This window comes from Mirounga angustirostris, unplaced genomic scaffold, assembly GCF_029215605.1.
Source record: "Mirounga angustirostris isolate CCGP_5_RB_7025 unplaced genomic scaffold, mMirAng1.0.hap1 SCAF_8, whole genome shotgun sequence".
In the NCBI taxonomy this organism is placed as follows: Eukaryota; Metazoa; Chordata; class Mammalia; order Carnivora; family Phocidae; genus Mirounga; species Mirounga angustirostris.
This window is the reverse complement of record NW_026991716.1, coordinates 119,976,596-120,004,447: the sequence shown is the minus strand read 5'-3', so window position 1 is coordinate 120,004,447 and position 27,852 is coordinate 119,976,596. Positions and strand designations below refer to the sequence as shown.

The 27,852-nt window shown below is 36.4% G+C and overlaps 1 protein-coding gene across 9 annotated transcripts in view; it reads left to right on the top strand.

Moving 5' to 3' along the window:
• Positions 1-27,193, top strand: part of REPS1 (RALBP1 associated Eps domain containing 1) — an 86,562-nt gene extending 59,369 nt beyond the window's left edge. For 3 of the 9 annotated variants that reach the window (XM_064598162.1, XM_064598160.1, XM_045865627.3), the window contains 12 exons: positions 4,197-4,318; positions 7,725-7,805; positions 13,273-13,360; positions 14,539-14,640; positions 16,619-16,691; positions 18,175-18,293; positions 19,307-19,371; positions 21,068-21,253; positions 22,099-22,194; positions 23,826-23,974; positions 24,830-24,935; positions 26,925-27,193. In XM_064598162.1, the coding sequence (XP_064454232.1) occupies positions 4,197-4,318; positions 7,725-7,805; positions 13,273-13,360; positions 14,539-14,640; positions 16,619-16,691; positions 18,175-18,293; positions 19,307-19,371; positions 21,068-21,253; positions 22,099-22,194; positions 23,826-23,974; positions 24,830-24,935; positions 26,925-26,993 (1,256 nt within the window). In that variant the 3' untranslated portion in view covers positions 26,994-27,193. The remainder of the gene's footprint in view (positions 1-4,196; positions 4,319-7,724; positions 7,806-13,272; positions 13,361-14,538; positions 14,641-16,618; positions 16,692-18,174; positions 18,294-19,306; positions 19,372-21,067; positions 21,254-22,098; positions 22,195-23,825; positions 23,975-24,829; positions 24,936-26,924) is intronic. The other 6 variants (XM_064598161.1, XM_045865628.3, XM_064598164.1 and 3 more) reach the window with 4 other exon arrangements.
• Positions 27,194-27,852: the final 659 nt, after the last annotated feature.

Below are 27,852 nucleotides of genomic sequence, written 5' to 3'. Positions count from 1 at the left end.
ATGCTCTGATGATGTCAGGGGCAGAGCAGAACCGTCAGGAGGGAGGCAGGGTTGACACAGTGTTCCAGCAGGAGGCTAGGTTGGAACACTGAATAAGGTAAGAGTAAAACTACACCCCTGCCTCCATAAGGATACAGTTTCAAAGACTAACTGCTGTGGGTGGGCATGAAGCTCTTTGTTGGAGTTTATAGGGAGCCAGGTTGAAGGAGGTGCAGTTTATTTACACACCTGATTCTTCTCCTCGGACTCATGACTATTAGGACATTACCTTTCTAGAACATAGGCTCTTTTTCTACTACCATTTGTTGTTCTATATGTGAAGCAGGAAAGAAGCAATGTGTAATTTTGTGAATTTATTCCAGAAATAATTTTTGGATCTCCTAGGACAGTTATTTTTCAAACTTTTAGTCTTAGGACCCCTTTACATTCTTAAAAATTATTGTGGACCACAAAGAGCCTCTGTTTACGTGGATTAGATCTATCAATAGTTACCCTATTTAAAAAAATAGTTACCCTATTAGAAATTAAAACTGATAAATTTTATGCTTTATTTTAAAATAATAATAGTAAACTTTTTACATATTAACAGATAATTTTAAGAAAATAACTATTCTCCAAAATTAAAAAATAATCATTATAAAAAGGGTGACATTGTTTTACATGTTTGCAAATCTTTTAGTATCTCGGTTAATAGAAGACAGCTAGATTCTCATGTTTAGTCCTGCATTCAGTCTGTTAGATGGGTTATTTTGTTTGAAGTGTATCAGGATTTGGCAAACTAAGTGCTGAGGACCAAATCCAGTCCCCTTAGTACGGCCCACAGATGGAGTGGTGGTAGTTGTGTTGTTTTTAATCAATGGGGGGAAAAAACAGTATTTCATGACACATGAGAATTCTATGAAATGCAAATTTAATTTCCATAAATGAAATTGTGTTCCCTAAATGGAACACAAACCAAGCTCATTCCTTCCCGAATTATTGATGGCTGCTTTTGCACTGCGACAGTTGAATAGTCGCAGCAGAGACCATATAGGCAGCCTGCAAAGCCTCAAACATGTACTATCTGGCCCTTTGTAGAAAAAGGTTGCCAGTCTCTAGTACATGAAGGAAATGTGGCCTCAATGGTAAAAGGGAGGACTCTTTTCAGATAATTACAGATATTCTTTGGTATTACCCCCAAACTCAACAGATGGTAATTTCTTAAACGTTGATTGCGTTGTGAAAGCTGAAAGCATATTAATGAATTGTTTGTACTGTTACATTAAAATCCATAGGTCTGTCTTGCACTTTGAATATACTTTGAATGAATCTTTTACCCCATGCATGATTTTGTAACATAGTGCATTGATTGCTTGTAAAATATCAGTTCATTGAATTATATAAATCTTTGAAACATTGGGACATTTTATTATAAAATATCAAAAACATTTTTGTTAATATAACCTATCTTCTCAAAGAAGTATTGGGAAGTTCTTGAGAGTATGGACATGCCTACACATTTTCCAAAATTCCTATTTTCGCTGAAAGCTCAAACTTTGTCATTTATAACAAGTACTGAAGACATTTGGTTTCCTTGAAATAACAGGCTCACTAAATTCATTTTTGAGAAAATGCCTGCCTAATACCCAAGTCTGAATAATTATAGTTTATCAGCTGTTCTTTCAAGAAAAATGGGTGTTCCATGAAAAAAGTGGCCTGTTCAGCTGACAGTTGAATCACACAAGTATCTTTCCTTGAGACAACCATGATCCTTGCTGTGAAGCAGTGCTTTATATATATTTCCCCTTTTTGCCATACAGAGTATTAAGAGGATGTGTTTTCAGAGTTGAGGTTTAATAAAAATAATTTTTACTGTGATAATTGTGAGCATTCTTCAGTGAAGTTGCCATGCATGTTTTTTATTTTAACTGGAATGTGTGGGGGTGAAGAACATAGCAACTAATATATTTTGGCGCCACTGCCTTGATTCTTGCTGATAAGCCAGAAGTTTTACCCACCACTGCTTTTGCATCCTTGTAGGTGCCAACACAGAAAAAAAGCATTATTATCATTACAGAAGCCACTTTGACTTTTCAGACCCCCCTAAAAGAGTCTTCGGGACCCCAGGAATCCATGGACCACAGTTTGAGAACTGCTACTCTAGGAAAATAACTCTTAGCTAATGATGAAGTGTAATTATTTGGGTGAATCGTGGTTTACTTCTCAGCTTCAAGAAGCTGGACCCACTGCAACTTTGTACCAGTGAATTAGAGGTTCCCACAATCTACCCCAAATTGTAACTGCCCTGAGGTGGGTGGGGTACTTTCTGATCCTAGATTTAAAAGTGGAAGACTGACAGGAGAAAGGTCTGGAAAGCCAAACCAGGGCCCCAGTTTGCCCTAAGGTGACATTTGAATCTTAATCAATAGTCTGACTTTAATTAGGTTCTTTTGAAAATTAGTTTTTTTATGTAGTTAATACTATTTTAATTCTATTTTTCTTCATATGAATACCTGCTTTGGGTAATCTCTTACAGACATTTCTTCATTCACCACCTTCAGTTCACTTTCAGTAAACATCGTCAAATTTATAGCCATTATCTTCCTTTTCTTAACTTCCTTTCTCTTGGTTATCATAGAAAAAAAATCCATAATTTTCATTCACAGTGAAAACCACAAGCTACCCCCATGAGGGATTTACTGCTGCTATTTATTGTAAATAATTTTTTCATTAGTCTTTCTCTAAGAGTCTTAATTGACTATTATCGGAAGCATCGGTTCTATACCACTCTGACGCATTTATTGAGAAAGGGGTTGGATTAAGGAAAAAAGAGCAACTGTTCTTGATCTTAGAAAACAAAAATTTATCAAGATACGATGCTGGACTGTAAATTAGAACTCACAGTGTGATAGGACTATGAAGAAGTTATGTCAGGATAAGTAGATGGGGGAAGTATTTTGAGATAGACATGTTAACACAAATAGGGCAAAGAGAAATTTTGAGAACTTTTTCAAAATACCAATAAGTAATTTTTGTTTTAGGAAAGTAGCAGTAAAGGAGAATGAATTTAAAATGAAGGAGAACCTGGAAGGAACTCAGATAAATACTTGAGTGCACAGTATGTATTAGGTCCTAGTATGTGTTAAGCACTGACATGTAAAGAATTTACTTATGAATGGCTTGAAATGTAAAAACCTTTACAGTGCTAAATTATTATATGGCTATCTATTTAGGAATTTTAAGTACAGTGCCAACATTTAACGGCAAATGTCTTTCTTTCTGATGGAGAAACTTAGGTGCTATTTTATTCAACTTGCCCATGGTCAAACAGTGGGATAGTAACAGATTTAAGAATCATATTTTTGACACAGGTTTTCAATAGATTAGGTATTCCCCATTAGTTTGGCAGTTTATGTGATTTCCAGACTGGGGTTGTATTCCAGGCCATGTAAAATTTGGGAAGAGTGGATTGAGAATTTACTTACCATTAAAATTCCTTCTGTTTTTACATTGTAATGATAAAAGTTGGCTCATTCACTTTGCTCTTTGTCCATGCCTGGGACTCTTCCTTTCCTTTTGCTGTCTGCCTTGCCAATAGTCTGCTGCTTTTTGGTAACGGGAGATTTGTAGAGAAAATGTGAGTGAATTAGTTATAAATCAGCTGTTCCCAAATTATATTCCAAGGGAATATGGAGGGATTTTGATTGATAAAAAAGGTTTGTGTTTGGGGAAAAACTGATTTAAGTAAAGTTTATTTGCTCTAGGACATCACAAGTCTTCGATATACAGATATGCATGAGGATCCAAAAGGGAATTGGAGTATCCCCACATTTATTTGAACAGAAAGCCTAATTTTTTAAAGCACCTAATGATTAATTCCATGAAATACACTTTGGGAACTGGTATAAGATTATTAGAAAATGATTCAAAGCATGTGCTGTATTGCATTATTGTTACGTGTAACACTCTTTTTCTATTTATGCCTAATTGGATTTTATTTTCATGGAAAGCTATGGTTTCAAGTAGACAGTAAGTAACAGGAATAAGTATTGCGTGATTGTTTGATTGTTAAAATGTTTATTTGGGGAACAGAAGAAAAGGAAAGTCAGACTATAAATTACTACTTGTGAAAATGTTCTGTTAGCTTTTTTTTATAAGTAAATATTTTAAATTAAAATATATTGTTTATAGAGAATTTCTCTATTTTTAAATTGCAGACGTTGGGGATCAGCCAGGTGAGGTAGGTTATTCAGGCTCTCCTGCAGAAGCACCTCCAAGCAAGTCTCCATCAATGCCGTCACTAAACCAGACTTGGCCTGAGTTGAATCAGAGCAGTGAGGTTAGCAGAGCTTCCCTTTTCTTTACTAACTTAAATTGTTTTAAGGTAAGAAGTTCTAGACAGAGTAATTTCAGCATATAACTTTTGGTATGCATGCATAATTGAGAGAACATACCCAATATGACTGTGATAAATGTTTATAATTATGTGACTGAGGTTTTCAAAGTACTTTTTCATAATAAATACTGTCGTTTGGTTTCCAGCACTCATTGCTGCTAAAATCTTGTGAGTTAGATGGGGCAGACACACGAAGTCAATAAAAAGGGGTGGATATCTTGGCCAAAATATCTCATAGCCAATGAGGGACTAGAGCTAAGCTTTAAACACAGATCCTTTGACATTCAGTCAACTACGGTGCCCACCATATCACACTGCCTTCTCATTCCTGTAAGCAAGGTATGTGATAATACATTTGGAATCTTAGCATTGGAAGTGGTGTGTGAGAAGTCACTAATCCAGCTTTCCACGTGAAAAATGCATTTTATACAACCCAGGCTATTTATAATAATTTAGTTCTTTTTTTTTTTTTTTTTTTGGCAATACAAAATGGAATGATTTCACTGTTAAATGGGTGGTTAAAGAAAAGTTGTGTAAGACCAAGCACAGCATGCAAAATGAAATTTGAGATGAATACACTGCTCCCCTATCACTTTGGAACTCCATTATAGAAATCAGTAGAAGTAGGGCCGCTCTGATTAGAAAGAGATTGCCTGAGGCCCCCAGGCTGTTAAACCTTAGTGCTCTGTAGAACTCCTATGAAAACCCCTGTTCAGGCCGTTAGAGCAGTTTTGTGAACAAGTTACTTCTTTCCTTATAGTTTTTAATATCACCTTTATAGTGCTACAAATCTAAAAGTTTGTTGACTTCTAGGAAAAAATTCTAAGCTTGCTATACTTTCCATGTATTTTAAAGGCTGAAAAGCACTGGAGTAAGGCAACACTAGTTAATTTTGGACAGTTGAAAAGCAGAGAAGTAACTGGCCAGTTTAAAGTACTTGCTGTTGCTTTAGGACATGATCACAGATACTGGTGTCTGAGACATTATGACATACTTACAAAACAACCATTTAAGTGTTTTCTTAGAGGGAAGAGTTAAGCTTTAAAAGAATTTACTAGTAGAGAGGCTTTATAGAGAGTAGGATCAGTTTTCTTAATATCACTAATTTTTGCTGCATTTTTTCATTTGTTAATTTCATTTGTTAATTTCATTTCATTTTTTAAAAGCACTATCAGATTAAGAATATTTATATTCCCTTGATATCAGTTCATAAATAAAAGCAACTCTAAGAAGCAGCTCAATTCCAAAGCCCATCTTCATTCTAAGTAAAATTGCGATGTGATCATTCAAGCCTAGGAATGGCTTCCCTTCCAAATTCTGATTCCAGTAGTTGCATTTTCCCTTGAAATATTCCTAGCAAGTTTCATTTTGTAGTACTTGCTAAAAAAGTCATGAATGTCATAATATTTTTTTACTGTATGTGGAAAACCAGAATGTTAATAAAACTAACATTGATTTTGAGACCTTTCAACAATATTTATAAAAAAATACCTACTTAGGTTATGGCATTTACATTATATTTTAACTTTCTACCACAAAGCACTAACACTCTTTCAGCAAATACTTATTCAGCGCCTGTGAATATGGAGCCGGCACTGGATAACACTAATAATAATGCCTAACATCTATCGAGCACCTTTGATGTGCCAGCGCTGCTCAGAAAGCTCCTTACACATATTAACTCCTTACATCTTTGCCACAATCCCATGATCTCAGCATTATTAGTCTCGTGTTACAGATGGTGAAACTGACAGACAGGTCAGATGACTTGCCTAAGGTTGTCCAGCATAACTAGGGTTCCAGCAGTCTGGTTGCAGAGCGTGTGCTCTTAGCCATTATACTGAAGTTACAAAGATCAGGGTGTCTCTGCTCTCCAGGTAACTTACGTATAGTCTTAGAAAACCGGGTAGAGCTTCATGCCACCAAATAGGATAGGTAATACCTTCTTTTTGGCAAAAATCTTCTACATCTAAGCTTTTCTCCACAATTAAATAATTAGGATTTTAAAAATTCCTTCTGTGCCCCTGCAACAATAATTACTGAGGAAACTAATTGTACTAACATCACGATGAAAGTGAATTATTGTGGGTTTTCTTTAAGAATCACTTTGAATGCATCAGTGTTAGGTTGCTGAAAGATTGTATTATCTATTTTTGTAAATAATTTTCATCACGTTTGCTAATACTTAATTTCTACATGTCTTCTCAAATTGAATATCACTATTTTAAATAGTAAGTCGAACTTTGAAGCATAAAAATGTATATTTTTCCACACTGAATTATAGAAAGGATTTTGGTTAATGGAGTAGGTGTGTCTGTGTGTAAACATTTGTATGTATATATTGTATATGTGTAGATGTTTTTCCTTCTTCAGAGGATAACTGATAATTCTTAAGCAAATTTTAATGATAATTTTAATGCAATTTTAACATAAAATCTTACGCTGTTTTATTACTAAGATTTTCAAAACAAATGGAATTTACTAAAATTCATATTGACTTATCACTCCACCTGTTTTAAGAGGTGTGCTATTTGTGTACCTCTTGTAGAGGAGTAGTATTTCATATCAAAATCAGTCTTCTCTATGTAACACATACTCAGATGCTTGATTTGCTCTCATTGTGGCCGCATTCTGATTTTTCTGGCATGGGGTGTGGGGATGGTGCCTGACGGGCAGCTCTGTCTTGTGGTCCGGCATGGCCCTGTGCGCAGTGCTCATGGCAGGGGCTGACTTGCTACAGATTGACATAAGCTCAAACATATATTAATTCCAAAAACCTTTTCATTTTATCTAAATTATGTTTTATTAAGTATCTAGACACATGTATGAAATATGTGCACGTCCATAATAGAATCATCTTTCAGGGGTCGCACTGGCAAGTCGCACTGACTTGCTTTGTTTTGACCAAAACTTTGGTATGCAGGATTCATTAGCATCGCCAAATCAGTACATTAACGTTAGAATTTTGAAAGAAGGACTTGAAGTAATTCTTTCTCTAGTCAAGACAAACCCCTTTACATTTTTACTTTGTTACCATTTATACCACTTAGGCTCTGTTCCTATATTATGTTTTAAGTTTTAATTCTGTGAGACTTGGAATCTCTTCCATTGAGATTGTGGTAAATTGTTATTATACGTTTGAATGTGAAGCTGCTCACCTTACATTATAAGATGACCCAGCTTAGATAAGTATAACATGTTTATGGAAAAATAGAAATTATGGAATTTTGTCAGGCCTTTGAAACACAACTTGCAGTGCAACCTCTGAATTACTTTGCTAAATCTTCTCCAATGATCTTTTACTCCATCTTTCTCATCATGCTGACTTGTCTCTCCTCTGTCTGTTCAGCAGTGGGAGACATTTAGTGAACGCTCTTCAAGCTCACAAACTCTGACCCAATTTGATTCTAACATTGCACCAGCTGATCCTGTAAGTCAATCACTTAGCTTGCTTGTTTGAAATTAATTTTATTAACCCAAATTTCCATTCATTATGGTTTTTAGCTGATATGCATGATTGAGTGGAGTGCTTAGAGGGAAATGGTGGCAGGCTTTTCAATTTTTGTGTGCTTAATGGTGGAAAGAACATTTTTTTTAATCATTTTTTGTATTTTCTAGTTATTTTGATGAGAGAAAACTGTATGTTTTTAAAATCTAGTATATGTGTCTAAGGAAGCATTTTGTGAAAAGTGATTAAGCTGACCTTGTTTTCATTTGCTAATTAAGTGTATGTTCTGGTAAACATATACTGTGTATCTCAGTGCGGTGACACTTAGTAAATACTATTTTATTTGTATGCTTACACATCATGTAATATGTACTTTGTATGTAAATATGCAATGTCATCTTTCATTTTAACAGTCCAGATGGAATGGCTTTGACTTAATTAGTATGTTGAGTTCTGTTAGAGAATCAAGTTCCTCAAAAAAATAGTTGTTGGTCACAGATTCCCATTGTGCAAGAGAGCCTCTGTCTTGTCTTCCTGTGGCTCACTGTGTTGCTTTGAAAATGCTACAAAGTTCACATCTTGATTTAAAAAATAAATTCTGTCCCCACAGAATTAATTTCACATAGGCCCTACCCATCCCTCAAATTATTTGAAAACTTTAAAACCTTAGCTATTAATCATCCTTCTCACTCTTCACTCCTGCTCTTCCTTTTATTTTTTTTTTTTCTCTTAAAGAGGAGGACATGCTGATAGGCACCTTTCAAAAGAAAAGAAGAAGTAAGTAGGAAGGGAAGAAGAGAGTAAGGGTAGGATTTTTTAAAAAAATGAGTGAAAAGATACGGAGAAAGTGACACAAGGCATTCTTTTTAGATGTTTCTGATCAAAGAGCCATTAATTTTGAGTCAGATAAGGTAATGGCCTTATTTGATTGTGGATTTGGGAGAAATGGCATGTAAAGATAGTAGTTCATCTTCAGTAGTTTAAATTAATGGATCTTATCTGTGCTTTATAATTTTAAAGAGTTATCTGTGAAATAGGATGCCCTTACGTTGAATTCAACCAGATAAAGTATGGAACTGTTTTAAGTATCTATTTCATAGTTTGTTAATTATTTATGGGCCAATTAATATGTAGATTATCTGTGCCCTTTGCTTTTCTTATTGCTACTTTGAGGGCAATCTTAATTGCTTTAATCTTTGGTTTCAACCTGAAAATTAAGGAGGAATAAAAAAGCAAAACGTGATTTCTGCTTCTTATTAGTAGTTTCAGTTAAGGTCTCTTGGGAAGTGACAGGTGCTATAAGCTAAAAGAAAGTTTACCTTTGCTCTAAGGTTTATTTCTCCATATTATTATTATCTCCTACTTACATAGTCACGTTAATTTTATTTAAAATACTTAATAAAAGTGCTTTATTGGAAAGGCAAGTTTGATGTAGGAATACAGAATTGCTCTGTTTTATTCTCCAACCCTTAAGAGAGGGTGAAAATAATCATTCATAGTATTAATGATTTTTTTGTCAGGCCAGGAAAGAATATTATATATAAAAATATAAAACTCAGAGGCAAAATAAATTGACTTGTGACTGGCAGGAAATGCCAGGAAATATTTGACTTCATCATAGTGATGTTCTTCCAACGTCTTAGAAAAAATATCCAAATTTGTGAATTCTGACTCTAGTGTTTAAAATGATATGGCTCAGTACTTTCTTTTGTTATCTCTAGTGTGGCAGGAGGCTATAGGAAATTAAAAATGGTTAATTGCTGTTTTAAACCTAAATTTAGATCTCTAAACTTGATAAAGTTGGCAGTCTTAAATATTTGTAATCTGGTGCTTAGAAATATCTTTTTTCTTTTATAGTGATAAACTTAAATCTTAACTTTGTTCCCCAACTAGTGATGTCCCTTTAAACTTGCCATTAGGAGAATGCCTGCTACCACTGAGGATCTAAGTTCTTATCCTTCACTTAATACTTACCTGGCAAACTACCTTCTACAGAACACAGCCTATACCCATAATCCCAAATGATCCTTTGCAAGTCTTCTATAAATAATTATAAGTGTGTAAATAAGGTCCATACAGATTAGAAGGGAACCACCTAAAGAAAAATGCCACTGCAGTTCTGATACGAATTTACATACCTTACAGTGTTGAAAATATTTAATGGAATATTTTTAAAAAGCTAAAATTTGATAATTAGGCATTTGCTCAGTAAAGTGAAAGTCTAGGAAAAGCCCCATACTTTTCTGTAGCACTTAAGAGACATCTGTATCACACAGTAAAGTGACCTCACATACAAACTGAGATGGGTAGTAACTAGGCTCCCAGAATTGTAATGAAATTGAGTTTCTGATATCTCATTTCTAGAAACTTGATTGCTTTTGTCTGCTTATCGTTAATAGCCTCTGGTAGAATCTGCTTCTACTACTAAATTCTAGACTGATGAGAAGTGTAATGCACTAGTCTTTGCCATGATTTATGCCTGGTCTTGAGTGCTATAGAACTTCTGAGTAATTCAGGGTATAAGAAGGAAGTTAGTTTGATTACTGATTATAGCCAGCCAACTCATCTGGTTTGGTGGAGCCCCCTTTCTAAGTGCCTGCGATACTCTCTAGGAGTATAAAAATGTCAAAAAAATTCTACTCTTAAGTAGACCACAGCTTAATCATGATAAGTTGATGGTTGTAATATAGCTGATTGTGATAATTGTATATAGCTGTGAACAAAATTGTGGGCAGAGAACTGTGGGCTAGCTCAGCCCAGTGTATTTGGGAAAGTTCTCACAAAAGAGGTTATGTTTGTATGCTGAGTTTTGAAAGAAACTGTGAATTGGCAGAAATGTACAAGGGCATTCCAAGCAGAGAGAATATCACAGGCAGGATCTTTTAATGTGCTGGGAGTATAGAGTAAACATGTGGATGGGGGGATGATGGGGCTAGGGAGTGTGGTTGAAACCAGACTGGGAAGATCTTTGTGTGCTAAACCAAGGATCTGAACTTTATCTCATAGCCAGCCAGGAGTGCCATGACAAGATGGGGGTGAGAAAGAGGCACTTGGGAAAGATCACTCAGGCAACAGACAATGTGAAGGATCGATGGGATCAAGAGAGAGCAAGATGATGAGTGACACAGAAATGAGAAGTAGAGAGGCTGGACTCAGGCAGGATAATGGGATTTAAGGCAAGAAAATACAATAGATGAGCATAATACAGTCAATAAAGTATACATAAATCAGATGCCCAAATATATGACCTAAATGTGCCATGAGTGATTAGGAATGGGTTTCCTAAAGGTGATGAGGTGATTTGAATAGGTAGAAGACACTGGGCAGAGCCTGCTCGCCAGTCTTTATACTTTTTTCTCTATTTTTAAATTAGAGGATGCTAGTTTGGAGCATCTGATGGCTCAGGACTCAGAAGCATGTTGGCATTCATGGTTCTTCATTTGGATGTCAAAATGTTTAGAGTCAAAGCTCTCTATCCTACTGCAGTTCACAATCACAAATGGAGCTTCGTAAATATATACTAGTTGGAGGGTAGGCCTGTCATCTGTGTAATGCTCTGCAAGGAATTGCCTTGTCCTGCTAGCAGCTGGATCTGCTGGACTAAAACTGTTGCAGGCTCACAGCAACCAGTGGTTGTATGTCTGAAGTATGTGATACAAAATTGATTTGCTGGCACAGAAACTTAGGCAAATTATTTGGAGAATGAATAGAAGAACATTCATGATTTTCTTTTCTTGGAGTCATTATCATGCGTCCCATGTATTGTACTGGAAATATATGAAAAGGTTACTTCATAGTTCCAACTGTTAAAAGTTTTATATACCTGATCTTATATACACAGAAAATATATATTAGATGAATATTATGAGTTAAAACATCTACTAAATTTTTTTTGCATGTATTTTCCTAGCTTGTTTTGGGTTTGGAATAAGAGTTTGTTGTCTCATGAATTATTTTTTCTCCTTTGATCTTGCCTTATAAGGTTAAATTTTGATTCTTATGGCATTTATTTCTGCCACTAAAATTGTGAGTTAAGAAAGTAGTAGTTATTCCTAAAGCCGTGGTTTTTATAACCATAAATACAACAAAGAACCTCTTAAGTATATTGTTAAAAATATTTTCCTGAGAGTAACTCATTATTTTGTGAGAAATCTCAACTTTTATCCAGTTATAATATTCATCTTTATAACTAATTTTAGAGTTATAGGGGAAATGTTAGAGCTCTTTCCACAATCTCGCTGGTGTGGGGCAGAAAATTACTGTGAATGGATCTATCAGTATAATTGCAACAAAGAATTCATTTGTTATAAATTGGTTGAATGTAGAGATGATGAGAGTAAGCCAGGGAGACCTGTCAAACAAGAGACAGTATGCTGGAACGGAACTTCCTCGAGCAGAGGCTTGGGTGTTACCTGCTACTCTCAACCAAAAATGGTGTCTGACTTAAACTGAAAAGTCACTATCCTTCACACTGAATTATAAGCATAACTCGTAACTAGATATTTGAAATTGAAGGATCTCAAGTTCAGTGTTACAAAACGTGAACTGACACCTCGTAGAAGGAGCGGAGCCCCCTTGGCAGTACTGGTCTGTTGCTGCTAAGCCAAATGCCGGATCCTATTCTGGTTCCTCCCCTGTGGGTCTCAGCTCCCAGGGCCAGGCCTGCCCGTGGCCCCAGGGGCACCTTTCTCATTTTGTTCTCTTTCGGAGAGGCTTGTGTTTGTCCTCTCTTCTTACTTTGCTGTTTGCATTCTTTTCAAAAAGTCTGTACTACCAATTTCCTTACTCCTCTTACTAGACTTGCCACTCATGAAGTTTAGGAACATCAGATGTATTCCAGTCATGACAAGGTTTAAGAAAAACACTAAGAGTAGGAGTCTTAACTTATGCCTCTTTAAAAATGCATGCCTTTGTGGAAGTTTTCAACAGCTCTGTAAAACTAATCTGTAGACACTATGTATCATGCCGGCTGTTACAATATAGCAAGCACTGTTACCTTTGTTTTATATAGGAAAAAGTAAATGTCAGATTTTTTTCAGCAGTTTAGGGAAGAAGAGTTCATTCAGTCTGTTAGTCTTTGGGTTCTCATGAAATAGTTCGCTTTAACCTCAAAGGTTCAGATTTGTATAATTTGATGAGATCATCTCACACTTGGCCTTTGAATATTGTCTTCACCTGTAGGTAGTTTTATAGATCTTTTTTCACTCAAAGCTTTAACCACTCAGAAGTTAAAATGCACTTTTTATAAAAGAAATCAGATTATTAGGCACACATGGTGAACTTGATTTTTTACATGTGATTCTAAAACTTGTAATTAAGAAACTTATTTTCATGCTTGCCTTAGCATAAATAAGAAAGTCTATTTAAAGTGTTGTTAGTTTTTATTATTTCATGGTATCGGCTTGGCATTTTTAATGCAAAGTCTGTATTTCCTCCCATTTGTCTCTAGGATACCGCTATTGTTCATCCAGTTCCCATTCGTATGACTCCAAGCAAAATCCACATGCAGGAAATGGAACTGAAAAGAGCTGGCAGTGGTAAGGAAGCTGTTGCTGGGTTGTATTTTAGATTAGTGTCAAACTGAAATACACAATTATTCTTTGAGGGCTCAGATTTCTTTTATAATTGTTTATTTTTTAACGGTACTTTCTACTAGTTCACATATATATGTTTGGTTGTATGTATTGTTCAATTTATATTACAGTTTCAAAAAGGAAACTGTTGAGGGGTGCCTGAATGGTTCAGTCGGTTGGGCACCCAACTCTTGATTTTGGCTCAGGTCATGATCTCAGGGTCCTGGGATCCAGCCAGCCCTGTGTTGGCTTCTGAGCTCAGTGGGGAGTCTGCTTGAGGATTCTCTCTCTCTCTCTCTCCCTCTCCCCCTGCATGTGCTCTCTCTCTCCTTCTCTCAAATAAATCTTTTAAAATTTTTTAAGAAAAGGGAAACTGTTGAATTTATGTTCTAAAGTTTAAAAATAAGGACACTTGGGAATGCGACTTTTCTAATACTCTGTAGGTTGTAGTTTTTTTAAGATTTTATTTATTTATTTTAGAGTGCCTGTAAGCAGAGGGTGGGGAGGAGCAGAAGGAAAGGGAAAGAGGATCTTAAGCAGGCTCCACGCCCCATGCAGGGCTTCATCTCAAGACCTTGAGATCATGACCGGAGCCAAAATCAAGAGTCAGTCGCTTAGCTGACTGAGTCACCCACATGCCTCTACCCTGTGGGTTTTTATGATAACTGCTGTGAACTTACATTAAAGTATGTTCAGATCTTAACTGAAGAGGTATATGTTAAAATAAATTTTGGCTTTGAAATTGTTTTGCTTAAATTCTTGAAGTTTCTCATTTTAGATTAAATGTTTTAGTTACAGGTATATTTTCTCAGAAGTATATTTATTTTCTGTATAAGTCAACATTATAAATTACTTATTTTACAACCATTTGTGTGGTATTTTAAGCAATTACTCTGAAGGGATAAAATTAATAAAGTATGAACATGCAAGTTGACTTTTTTGTCATAACCTATTTTCTGTTATGGCAGAAAACAAAATTCTATATGAACAAGCTTATATTTTTATTAAAAATGCTATTTTGTGTTATATCTCATGAGGTTTACCTGCTACTTCTTTGGAATACATAAATGAAGTCTTATACTCTGAAGTTTATGAATTTATTAATTCAGTTCTTGTATTTTTAACTGTTAATTCTCTACTAGATCATACTAATCCCACTAGCCCATTACTTGTGAAACCATCTGACCTGTCAGAGGAAAGTAAGATAAATTCATCGGTGAAATTTGCTTCTGGAAATACTGTAGGTAAGTGAAAAATAGCATTACAGTTTCCATTTGAAGTTGATTAAGTCTGGATTTAGAATAATTCAAATGTATAGCTATTTCATATTACCTTTACTGAATAAAGTAGAGATTAGTCAACCCTTTTAAATGCCCTACCCTCTGTATGAGTAAATGGTTGCTTATTGCCACCTGGACCTGCTTCTGTTTGCCATCCCTCTCAGTTAACCACATTTAGTCCATGGACTTCCCACTTGCTCCTTTGTCTCACAAGAAATTGTGTGTACATTCATTTATTCAGCCTATGTTAAAGGAATAGTATGTGGCAGGCTCTGTTCTAGACACTGGGGATTCATTCAGCCCTTAAAACAGAAAAAAATCTTTGCCCTTATGGAGCTTACATTCAGTAGGGGATGTAAGAGGGAAAAAAAATCTTAACTCCTGTCTTAGGAGATAATTAACACATTGGATAAGAATAAAGCTGGGAGGGGCCCCTGGGTGGCTCAGTCATTAAGCATCTGCCTTCGGTTCAGGTCATGATCCCAGGGTCCTGGGATCGAGCACCGCATCGGGCTCCCTGCTCTGCGGGGAGCCTGCTTCTCCCTCTCCCACTCCCCCTGCTTGTGTTCCCTCTCTCGCTGTGTCTCTCTCTGTCAAATAAATAAATAAAATCTTTAAAAAAAAAAAAAATCTGGGAAAGAGAAGAGGGAATGACATTTTAAATAAGGTGGTCAAAGAAGACCTTACCAAAAGATGACATTTGGGTTAAAACTTGAAGGAGATGAGGGATTCAACTATGAATATCTGAAGGAAGGACGTTTAAGGCACAGGAAACAGCATATGTGAAGCTCTGATTTAGAGAACTGCCTTCTGCTGGAAACAGCAGGCGGACACCTGGAATAGAATCAGTCAGCATATTTGGCAGGCAGAAGTAGCAAGTGGTAGAGGAGTAATGAGGGAGCAGTGTAAGAGTAACTTTTCCTGAATGAGATAAAAAGCCATTAGGAGGTTTTGAATGGAGAAGTGATGTGGTCTGACCTTCCTTTTTTTTTTTTTTAATGAGGATCACTATGCTGTATTGGTAATAGGCCTGAAGAAAGCAAGAGTCAAAACAGGAAAGACCGGTTAAAAAACAATTAGAATAACACAGGCAAGAGAAGAGGACGGTGTGGCCTAGGGTGATAGCAGTAGAAGTGCGCTTCTCAGCACTTCTGAGAAGTGGTCAGATTCTGGCCATATTTTTTCAGAAAGAGCAGAGGACTTGTTTGCCTGTGTGATACAGGATGGGAGTGGGAGGTCATGGGCGATTCAGGGAATTTTGGTCTGAGCCACTGGGAATTGAGGAAGGCTGTGGTAACAGTAGTTTGTTGGGGGAAAAACAGAAGTTGAGTTTTGGACATCTCAGGTTTGAGATGCCTGTTGGTACATCCAAATGGAAATACATTAGTTTTAGCATCCTTCCTGTACCAATTAAACAATTCAGTTATTTGCTACGAAAAAGGAAAGTGAGACATTTTGAAATGAAGCCAAACCAAATAACCAGTCCCTCCAATTTATAATCCTTGAAAGTAAGTAGCAGTGTTCCTTCACACTGTCCCTCAGTTTCTGTTTTAAAATTTGTCATTGCGTCACAACCATTAGTTTGCCTCTGGGACTCTGCTCCTTTATAAGATTTTGAGGATTTGGAAATGATATTTTCTCAGGTGAAAAATGGGGAACATCTGGCTAATCTCGGAAGTTTTATTATTGTCTAAGCATATTTTTATTCCTGTGTTTACTTCTCTAGATTATAACTTGTTTGTGTGTAGTATTTCATTGTGTAAATGTGCCATGATTTATATGTAATTTTTCACATTTAATAACACTAGGGTGAACTGTTAATCTCTTAGCCAGTCTTTAAATATCTCTGATTTGAAATAATAGTCACTATATTTGTTTAGAGTATATAGAGTAAAAAGTGAGTAAAAGACTATTATTAAATAGGATATATTCCATTTATCAGCAGATGGGTACAGTAGTTCAGACTCTTTTACTTCAGACCCAGAACAGATTGGAAACAATGTAACTCATCAAAGGTCAGTATTTCTGTCAATAAAAAGTATATTAAAATATCTTGTTACATTTTAATATTAAGAATTATTTTAGAACCAAGTATGAATTATTTTCCTCTATTCTTCAGTTCTCTGAAGGCTTTTAGGTTACCTATTGATTTACATAGAAGGGGAATAATTTTGATTCTTTTCCAACTTTAATAGGAAAGCAAGAGGAGCCCTTATTGTTCCCATGGTATTCTGTGGAAGGCCTAAAAAGAGCTATAGTAGCATTAGCCCTTTAATACAGTCCTGTTTGTAGGTAAACAGTTGAGAGTCTAAGTAATAAATGTACAGATTTCCTTGTATAGCCTTATGGCAAGTGCCCACAGAATTCTGTGCTTTAAAATGCCATCTGGAAGCACACACCCTAGTGTTGGGCTACCTACCTACCCTAAAGATCTGCATTGCATATAACTTCTCAGGCACAAATAAAAAAGGTATGGGATAGGGTGAAGGTGGCAAGGGATTTGTCTGCAAGGGCTTAACCATCCACTAAAAATTGTGTGCAGGACAGAGCATCTTTTTCCCCTCATCTTTATACGTGCTAAGTATCCTTTTGCCATGGGCTTGGAGAATATAGAGAGAGACTAGTAATATAGAATCTCGGAAGAACCTCCAGAGTCAAAGACTGCTTCTTTGTATAATTATTTCTCTTCGGTCATCTTGGATTTTATTTTCCTTTTTATCCCTATAAGTGAGGATCAGATTCCCAGAGTCCATGAGACTCTTTTCAGATTACAGAAGACTTTAGTGGCAAAAAGGTGAATCTTAGGGGTGCCTGGGTGGCGCAGTCGTTAAGCGTCTCCCAGGGTCCTGGGATCGAGCCCCGCATCGGGCTCCCTGCTCCACGGGAAGCCTGCTTCTCCCTCTCCCACTCCCCCTGCTTGTGTTCCCTGTCTCTCTGTCAAATAAATAAATAAAATCTTAAAAAAAAAAAAAAAAAAACGAATCTCTAGGGCGGGTCCAGCATGAGCACAGCCAGCACTATAATGAAATTGCCTGTGGGGATGCAGGAATGGGCACCTCAAGTAGCTGAGCCAGATTCTATTTCAGCTTACCAAACTTCAAACTTTAAATAAGGTGAAAGCTAACCATGTCTGAAAGTAAAGTTTCCCTTTTTTGAAACTGGTTTTTCAAACTAATATTATCTTTAATTGAGCAGGAAAATGTTACTAGGTTTCTGTCTACCTTGAATTCATGTTAATAACTTTTTTTCAAATTTCTTGAAATTTTAAAAAATGTATAATTATGCTTCATAAAAAGATTACTTGCCATATTACATAATTACTTGTTTAATGCATATCATAAACAGTCCTGTCCTTATTCATTGTAATACTTATATACCTACTTGAGAAAATATCACACCTATAAGATCCTTTGCTACTTAGCCAAGTTTGAACACTTTAAAAAGAAAAAACCTCCAGTACCGGTAGCATGACCAGTTGTAACAGGGTGAATTTTATAGGTCTCATTCAGGAACGTCGCCTGATAATACTGCACCACCACCTCCCCCTCCAAGGCCTCAGCCTTCTCATTCCAGATCATCCTCTTTAGATATGAATCGGACCTTTGCAGTCACCACAGGTAGGGGTTAAAGAACCATAATATCTATTATCGTTTGATTTTAAAGTTCATTAAAGAGCACAACATTTTATTTTCTCTCACTGTGTCTTATTTTTCAGTTAACTGAAGAAAAATTTTGAGTTTAAAAGGTGTCAGATGAGAGGAATTTTTTTTTTTCTTAATGTGTTTGAGTGAAAATGATAAAGATGGGAACCTGAGAGATGCCACAAGAGATTTTAAAACAACCATGTGGAGAGATCAAGGAGGGAAAGGTGATAGGTCTTCAGTTAGCTGACAGAAGACTCATAACTTCAAGGTTTTAATTTTTATATAACTGGTTTTATTGTTATTGTTAATAAATGATGATCAAAATAGAAAAGTTAGGAGCAGAGGGTGATGATGTTTTCTGTTTTTGGACATTACAGGTTTGGAATGATGAGGAAAAGGGGCTGTAGTAGTAGGCCACTGGACGTGTGGGCTAAGAAAGATTGTATTATTTGAGAATCATTTACATAGAAATGATTGAGTAAAGTATTAAATGCAAAGAGAAAATTTGGAAGTCTGCATATTTTATAGCTGAAGAACATTCAGAAATAGAAGAAAGCAAAGAATGTTTAGTGTTATGGAAACAAGCATGTCAAGAGTGCCTTGTGCAATACAACAAGAGAAATGAGGTCTGAGATAGAGTGCCTGCATGGCTCAGTCGGTTCAGCGTCCAGCTCTTGATCTCAGCTCAGGTCTGGATATCAGGGTCATGAGTTCAAGCCCCACATTGGGCTCCACGCTGGGTGTGGAGCCTACAAAATAAAATAACTCCCTAAAAAAAAAAAAAAAGGAAAGATACGAGGTCTGAGAAAAGGCCATGAGGCTTGGTCATTAGGTCATATCTAGATAGTTTTACAAGATAATAAATGCCTTCCAATACTTATCAAGCATTCTTAGAAGTCTTTATCATTTGATCACATTCACTCAGCCAGTTTGTTCTACTAGAGAAGTATGTATTTACTAAGACGACGACTTGTGTATTTACTTAGGACAACAACAGGCTGGAGTTGTTGCCCATCCTCCTGCAGTGCCTCCAAGACCACAGCCCTCACAGGTAATTCTCCAACGTATTCATTACTGAACAATTGTATTTGTCTATCAAGGTTTGCTTCTGTTTAGAATTATTTTGAAGATCAGGAATTACCTACTTGTCATTCTTAATGAGCAGTTTATTCAGGGAAGCTAAGTTTTATTTTGAAAGTCAAGAATAATGATTATTTTTTGAAAGAAACTTAAAAGTGGACCAAATGATAATGTCTTGATAACGGAAGGTTTAGTGGAGAGAACAGTGGGTTGGGAGATAGGAGATGTCCCTGTGTGTCCTGGGTCTCGCAGAGGCTCCATGCCCTTGCTGCATCTCCCTGGAGATATTACTCCGTCAGTAAAGGAAATGTAAGATGACCTCTTCATCCCTGGCAGGTTGAAATTGTTTCCATCTGGTATGTTCTAAGACAGATTCTGGATTATAGCTGATAGTTTTATGTGACTGGCCGACTACCTTTTACATGAATGAATTTGTTTGATTTTTCTGAGTTAGATTCTTACAATGAAGTTAGTTATTTGAAGTTAAAAAGATGGTTTCTTAATCATAAAAGATACTGAAATTTGAATATTTCATTTATCTAAAGTACCAACGAAAATACTTATATTGGGTTGAACTGTGAAACCCAGTGAGTTGGTCACTTGACTCAAGAACCAGTCCAGTGGGGAAGATAGACCTGTAAACAACAATTATAATAGGAGGGCTGTGCTAGATGTATTTATGAAGTGCTTCAGCACAGCTTGACTAACTAGTAAAGTCAAGAATCACATTGGAAAGGTGTAAGTAAAATGAAGGAAGTGAGACTTTAAGCAGAGACTTGAGAGATCGGAGAGAGGGTACTCCAGTCAGAAGGAATGACATGGTCTGGCATGTTCCAGGGAACAGGAGTTGGTTCAGTACCACTGGAGTGATGGGGAATGAGACTGAAGAGGTGGAAAAGGGGCAAAGTATCTCTGTATCGTACTAAGGACAGAATTCTTACAGGAGAGAGAATGTTTAAAGGGTGTAAGCAGGGAAGAGACTGCAGATTTATTCCTATAGCATCCTGTACTTGCATTGTCATCAAATTCCTCACACTGTGTCTCAAGTCCTTGTGTACTTGTCTCTTACCCTGCACTGCATGGTCTGCTTCATTAGGGCATCAGCCTTATTTGTTCATTCACTATTATTCCCATAGTGCTTGGTCAAAAGTTACATACTCACCTGTGTTTTTGGATTGAAGATTTTAGAAGGATCGCTCTGGCAAGGGAGTGGAGGACGAACTGAAGGGAAGTACACTGAAATGTTGGGAGGATAGTTAGAGCAGTGGTTTTCACACTTTAAATGAACCTTTTTAGAAACATAATGAAACGTTTTTTAAAAAAATAACTTGTTAAAAGCACAAACTATTGTGCAGTAGCCTAATTCAGAAAAATGTGGATGAAGTGGAGAGTTTAGAGAGTAGGGCCAGACCCTCCCTCTCCTTTGATGTACTTTCTTTGCAATATGAATTTTGTAAAAGTATCTTTCTTATTGAAGGTTTGTCATCTTAATTTTTTGAGTGTCTCAGCATTCCACTTAACGATTTTTAGAGCTAGATGCTACCGTCGCTCATCTCCCTGAATTTACAGATAACAAAGCATCTCTACAGTATATTTTCAAAGAAGAAGGTCGCTGACAGTGATAGACTAACAAAATGTGTGTTCCTCCATCCTAACCCATCATGTAGGCTCCTGGTCCCGTAGTGCATCGCCCAGTGGATGCCGATGGCCTAATCACTCACACTAGTACCTCACCTCAGCAGATACCAGAGCAACCAAATTTTGCAGATTTCAGCCAATTCGAAGTATTTGCTGCATCAAACGTCAATGAAGAACAAGATGATGAAGCCGAGAAACATCCAGAGGTCTTGCCGGTCAGTTTTCGAGGGCTTATCTAATTTTCTGCTGGGAAACTCTTCCCACATTATGTTCATAAGCAGGTCTATCAACAGAGGAAGCTCTAAAAGAGCAGATGTTAGAGTGGACATCAGTGAGTAATAAGAGAATTCATATCCCCCTGGTTAGGTCTGTGCTTCTTAAGTACTTAATTGGCCCTAGATACCTGCTGGTTACAATATAATGCCTAATAAGAATCAGAATCTGGGTGGGAGTTAGCTGTCTCGGGAAAAGACACAAACACAACCATCCGGGCATGGCTAACACACTGCCCGGGGGCTTGCATCTGATGTGTGATTTGGTGAAGATTTCCTAGCTACACTCCATGCATATGATAGTAAGTCACTTGAGTTAGTCCTGCAGACTACGGGCTGCCAGATTCCATCTTTGCAGACAGTGTTCTGGAAGACGCTGTTCAGTTCTTGTGGCAAGAACTTCTACTAGCTGCTTCTTCCAACCTGAAACTTTCTGCCTAGCCCTGGGGCCACTTGGGGTATGGCCTGAGCCACCAGGAAGGCAGGGGAGGACCTGAGGGGAAGCACAGGTGTGCACAGGGTGCTGGTACTCATGCCCCTGTGGGGGACGTATCCCCTCCCCAACCCACAAGAACTTTCCAAACAGTGCTGGGCTGCATCCTCAGCCCTCCCCTGCTCTCTCTCCTTCTACAGTAGAGAATGGTCATTTTATGGGGTTTTTCCACATTCCTTATTATCAGAATGAATATTTTCTTAACATTTTACTCTCTGATTTGTTAACATATGTATTTATGCATAATTATATACTGCTTATGTATAATTAGGAGCGATAATATATTCATCTCTAGGTTGAAAAAGCTTCTGATCCTGCAAGTTCTCTTCGAGTTGCCAAAACAGATAGTAAAATTGAAGAAAAGACAGCTGCTAGTGTTCCCGCCAATGTGGTACGTGAAGTCTTCTATAATATTGATTATTTTGTACATATAAAAAGTTATATGATATCACTTTTAGTTTGTAAGATTTTAAAGATGACGAAAATCTTAGAAATGAGGTTAACTGCAGAGCATCTAAGCCTCTAACTGTAATATATTTGGTCTGTCTCAGAACAGGGTCTGCCTATTTAAAAACTCTAGGAGATGCTAGTCTGTCATCTAGTATATGCCATAGGTTCTCAGAATTTATCTGCTGATGACATTCTTCCACATACAGAAAATACGCTTTCCTTATTGGTCAAATTCCATTTGTTTTATTGCAGTCTTCAGTGTCATAGAGAAAAATTGCCAACCCTCTAAGGGTGTTATACTCTGTGTTCTTTTTTTTTTTTTACTGTCTTGGGGATAATTTTCCCCCAACATTTTATTATGAAAATGTTTAAACATACAGTCAAGTTGAGAGAATTTTACGTTGTATACATCAATACACCCACACCTTGACTGTACCATTAATATTTTACTATACTTGCATTATCACATACCTGTCCATCCGTCTGTCTGCATCAATCCTTCTTACCTATTTTTGCATTTTAAAGTAAATTACAGATATTTGCATGTTTTTCCATTGAAAGAAAAGTTTTGGTAGTTTTTTTTTCCTGTTATCACCCAGACATTTCCAATAGTTACTACAGCATGTGTTTCTGAGAGTGCTTAAATTCTACTTTCTGGACACTTTATTTTTTACTATATTTCTGTGATATTTTTTAATAGTGAATTTTATTTTTGTCAGCTCACAGCAACAAATTAAAAATAGCACTTAACCAAAGATATGGCAGTTGTCATTTTTATTTATTAACAGATCAAATGAAGTTATGGTAAATACCAAAATACCATATTTGAATCTGTTGAGGGAAGATTCACAGTTTCCAACAAAATGTCCACTCATATTCAAGAGTTACAATTATTGTGCATCTTAGTTGTTTTTAAAGCATTGCCTAGCTTTCTACTTCTTTATTAATTGTTTTATTAAGATGACATATTTTAGTATTTTTGAATAGGGAATCCTATGATGATAATGGATGCATATTTCTGGAGACTCCTCTCCCCCCTCTTTTTTTTAAGATTATTTGAGAGAGAGAAGAACACGAGTTGGGGGAGGGTCAAAGGGACAGGGAGAAGCAGGTTCCCCACTGAGTGGGGAACGCAATGCAGAGCCCAATCCCAGGACCTCCTGAGATCATGACCTGAGCCAAAGTCAGATGCTTAACCTACTGAGCCACCCAGGCGCCCCTGGAGACACCCTTTTATATTTATTAAACAGTATATATATTGAACATCTTTCTTGTTAATATTTAAATCGTGAATATTACAGTTTTGAGTCAGATTTAGGCCTCAAGGAGCGTATGTTAAAGTGTCTGGTTAGGTACATTTCACAGTTGTGATGTCAACCAGGAACACCCTTTCGCATTGAAATTTTAACTTAGCTGTGTTACAAATACATAAATTGTTTTAAAGTGGGACAGGTGACTTTTAAATTTTGGAGAATAAGCAGTTTAAAGAAAGCAAATGATGTTGGTAAAGTGCTGAGTAACCGTGACTGTCTTGAAGACATGCTCATTGTTAACGGACCTCTTCTCTTGTAGAGCAAAGGCACCACACCTCTTGCTCCACCACCTAAACCTGTTCGAAGAAGATTGAAATCAGAAGATGAATTAAGGCCAGAAGTTGATGAACACACACAAAAGACAGGTGTCTTAGCTGCTGTGCTTGCATCACAACCTTCTATTCCTAGGTAATCAGAGCTGTTCCTAAACAAACGTAATGACTAGGAGCAAAAAGTACAGCACTTAACGTATCAAAATGAAATTATGGTCAGACTAGCTCTCTAGTTGAGCAGAGGTTCTTAGCTGCTCCTCTTTGAGAGTTTTCTCTTTTATGAATAGGTATAATATTCTCCCCCACTTTTCCCCTTTCCATTATCAGGTTCAGTTCCAATTTCATTTTAACAACCTAACGCAAACCCTAGAGCAGATTTTTTTTTTATTATGTTCAGTTAGCCACCATGTAGTACATCATTAGTTTTTGATGTAGTGTTCAATGATTCAGTAGTCTAGAGCAGAATTTTAAAAAAATTAATAGTGTAGAGTAACACTAAGATTTTAACTATGGTTGTCATAGACCAAGAATTGGCCAACAAGGGCTCCTGGACCAAATTCATCCCATGGCCTGTTTTTGTAAGGCCGAGAGCTAAAAATGACTTTTACATTTGTGTAAAAAAGAGAAGGGAGAGAGAAAGAAGAGAAAAAGACACCAAAAGCAAGAATATGCTGCAGAAATCATATGGCCCACAAATTAAAATATTTACTCTGTGGTTGTTGATAGAAAATGGTTGCTGATGCCTGCTCTGGACTAACTAAAACTCAGGTGATTCTACAGAAGAAGAAAGGAAACAATAACAATACTACTTAAGCTTCTGAAGCTTAGATACTTTTGGTTGACCGTTGAAACTGAGCAAGTGAGGTTGAGCTATGCTATTAAGGCAAAAGATGCTCCCTCTACTTTCTGGATTTAGAGGGCAGGGAAGAATGGAGAGAATTTAAAGATAAGAAATGACAGTCATGTTTTCTTGCCCTCTTTATCTTCTCAGGTCTGTTGGGAAAGATAAGAAAGCAATTCAGGCATCAATTAGACGCAATAAGGAAACCAACACAGTTTTGGCCAGATTGAATAGTGAATTGCAGCAACAATTAAAGGTATTCTGAATCTTTACTTGGGAAGTTCCATGGACTCAGAACATCTCAGTTAACTGGAACTTAGAAATGATCCAGCAACTGTTAGCTAGTATGAAACTTCCTGGGTAGCAAGAGAAATGTGTATCTAAAATGTTCTTTACACCTTTGAATCTTTGTATATTAAAAGGAATTTTGTATACTCAATTCTGATCTGTCTTGCCATGTATATATATATGGCATCACTGTTCCTATAATGTTCCTGAACTTTCATAATGAAACCCAAGAGAGGAAATGTTGTGACCTCGGGTACCTCCAAGATCATATACGTGGTTCTCTACACTCTTATTTAATTCTAAGATGATTTGACTATTGTTAGTTTATCCTTTTATCGAAGACTACTCAGATTCTATTAAAGGGAGTTGAACAGGTCTAAAGAAGATGGGGACAGTTGAGATTTTGCATGTGAAAAAGGAAAAACAAGCCTTAAGTAGAAATGGTGCTTATGGCCAATGTGTACTCCCATCATTTATACGTGAGAAGAATAGGTTTGTTTTTCTTTCTTACTACTATGATTTCTTTGAATCTCTACAAATAAAAATTAGCCAGAATCATTTATGGTTTACCAACATTATTAAGCATTCATATGTTGTAAACCAGTGGCCCTCACATCTTAATGTGTATACAGTTAATCAGGGGTTGCCTTAAAATGCAAATTCTGATTCATATTAGGTATGGAGTGGGACCTGAGAATTCTGCATTTCTCGTAAGCTTCCATATGATGGAATGCTGCTGGACTTTTGGTCCAACTTTGAGTAGCAAGGGTGTAAATGACGAAAATGAGGGGAAAAGAGTCTGTGAAGTGTAAAATAAATGCAGAGTTAGTTTGTTCCCATAACATTCTGTTTGTATCCCTCATCTAGCTTTTATCACACTATCTGGAATTATTATCTGTCTCTGTCACATTTGGTTCTCTGTCCTAATAAAATGAACTCACTGAGAGCAAATCATCATTTTTTCTATTCAGGGTGACCATATATATGTTGTCCAAACCAAAATACTTTTGAGAGAAAAGAGAGAGGGATGTGTTACGTTCAGGCAGGACATCAGAAGTCAGCTGGGGCTTCCTAGATAAATTCATAACCATCTTGTTTCTATCCCCAAAACCTAGCACATGTTAGGATTTGCTAAATATATGTGAATGAATGATATTTTTGTATAGCTCTTTGATCAAAGAAGATATTTGTAGTCATTCTATGATCATGAATATGGTCTGTTGTAAAGGAAGAATGTAAAACTAAGGAAAGCTTGCTAGAACCATACCTTGACAATGAAAATTTTGTTGGCACATATTTTTTTGAAGAACTAAAGCCGCCTATAGAAACATGTATGTAGGAGCTATTTTAAAAATCACCTTTCTCATTATCTTGAACGAACAGAAAATAGGAAGTATGATATGAAATAGCAAGAGGTAGTTCTGGTTAAAACACAATACTATCAGCATGTCCAAGAAAAAAAAGAAAGTAGGTGAGTTAGGATTCACTGGCTATGTGAAAAGACTGCTCAAAATCAACAGTGATTAAAAATTCTGATTGCAAAATAAATTTATTCTTTGTGAAACCAAAACTCAAATGAGATTTAGGAGTTGTCATGACCAGATATAATCACCGGGAAAAAGAATCTGTGTTAATTGATTCATCTATTACTGCAGGAGGTAGGCTTTATGCAAAATGCATGCATTAATAGCATCATTTGCAAATATTGGCTTTTCTAATAATTAAACAAGAAACATTTTATTACCCTGATTTATTTAATAAGAAAAAGATTTTAATTAAGATCATATTTTAATACTACCTACACATAAACTACTTTCTAAGTGAAGTATCCTTTTAAAATATGACTCCTTTCGTCGTCTTAACAAATTTAAATTGTGTTCTTGATGCTGAGTTGTTCTTAGATGTGCCTTCATTTTTATATACTTTGAAACATAACTTAACTTTGCATCTTTTTCAGGATGTTCTTGAAGAGAGAATTTCTCTGGAAGTTCAACTGGAACAGCTTCGACCATTCTCTCACCTATAAGCCAATTGCCGTTAACTGTGAACATACCCATTTTTAAGCAGTTTTGGGTTCAAGCCAATTTGGAGACCCAAACGTTCAGCTCACTGCTTAATTCAACATTAAATTTTATGATTCTGTTTTGCCCTCTATGTTCACCTGTATTTAAGTATCTTTTATTTTTTAATTTCAACAATAAAAGGGTCAGGATGACTTTTCCTGGAGGATATATTGTGTTTGTTGGCACAGCCCACCCTTCTTACGCCATAGCATCAGGAATACATGACAGTGTCCAGTATACTTACGTGGCCAGAACCTCACACTGATTTGATTTACAGAATGGCCTTGCTATTCATATCTCAAGCACAGACTGAAATATTTGCAAAAGGAGACCAAATTAAATAGTCAATTTGTCTTTTAGGTTTAATATTTTACATTAAAAAAAATCTATATTTTGTAGAAATCTTTAAAGTGAGCTTCCTAGTTAATTTTTGATTTGAAGGGACTATATTGGATGAGGCATTCTTTAACCATAATCTGCATTCCCCAGGAGTCACGTGGTACTTTCAGGCTCTTCCATGTCAACTTGGGTGTCAGATTTTATAATTTTCCCGGTGAAAATTGAGCAATTTCACCGGTAACCTAAAAACTTTGTGTGTGAAATTTTAACTCAGCAGTCATGTAAACTTAGGAAATGGCTGTGAAGTCAGGTCTTAATTGTCCCCCAGAAGCAAAGGGAGATGTTGAAACCACAAACAACATGAGTACTGTCCACACTCAAACACCATTTTTTGCCTGGTTTATGCACTTAATTCTCAATTAGAGATTTATGCTTATCAGTCGCTACAGAGATTATTCTCAAGTAATAATGTTTTAAAACTTC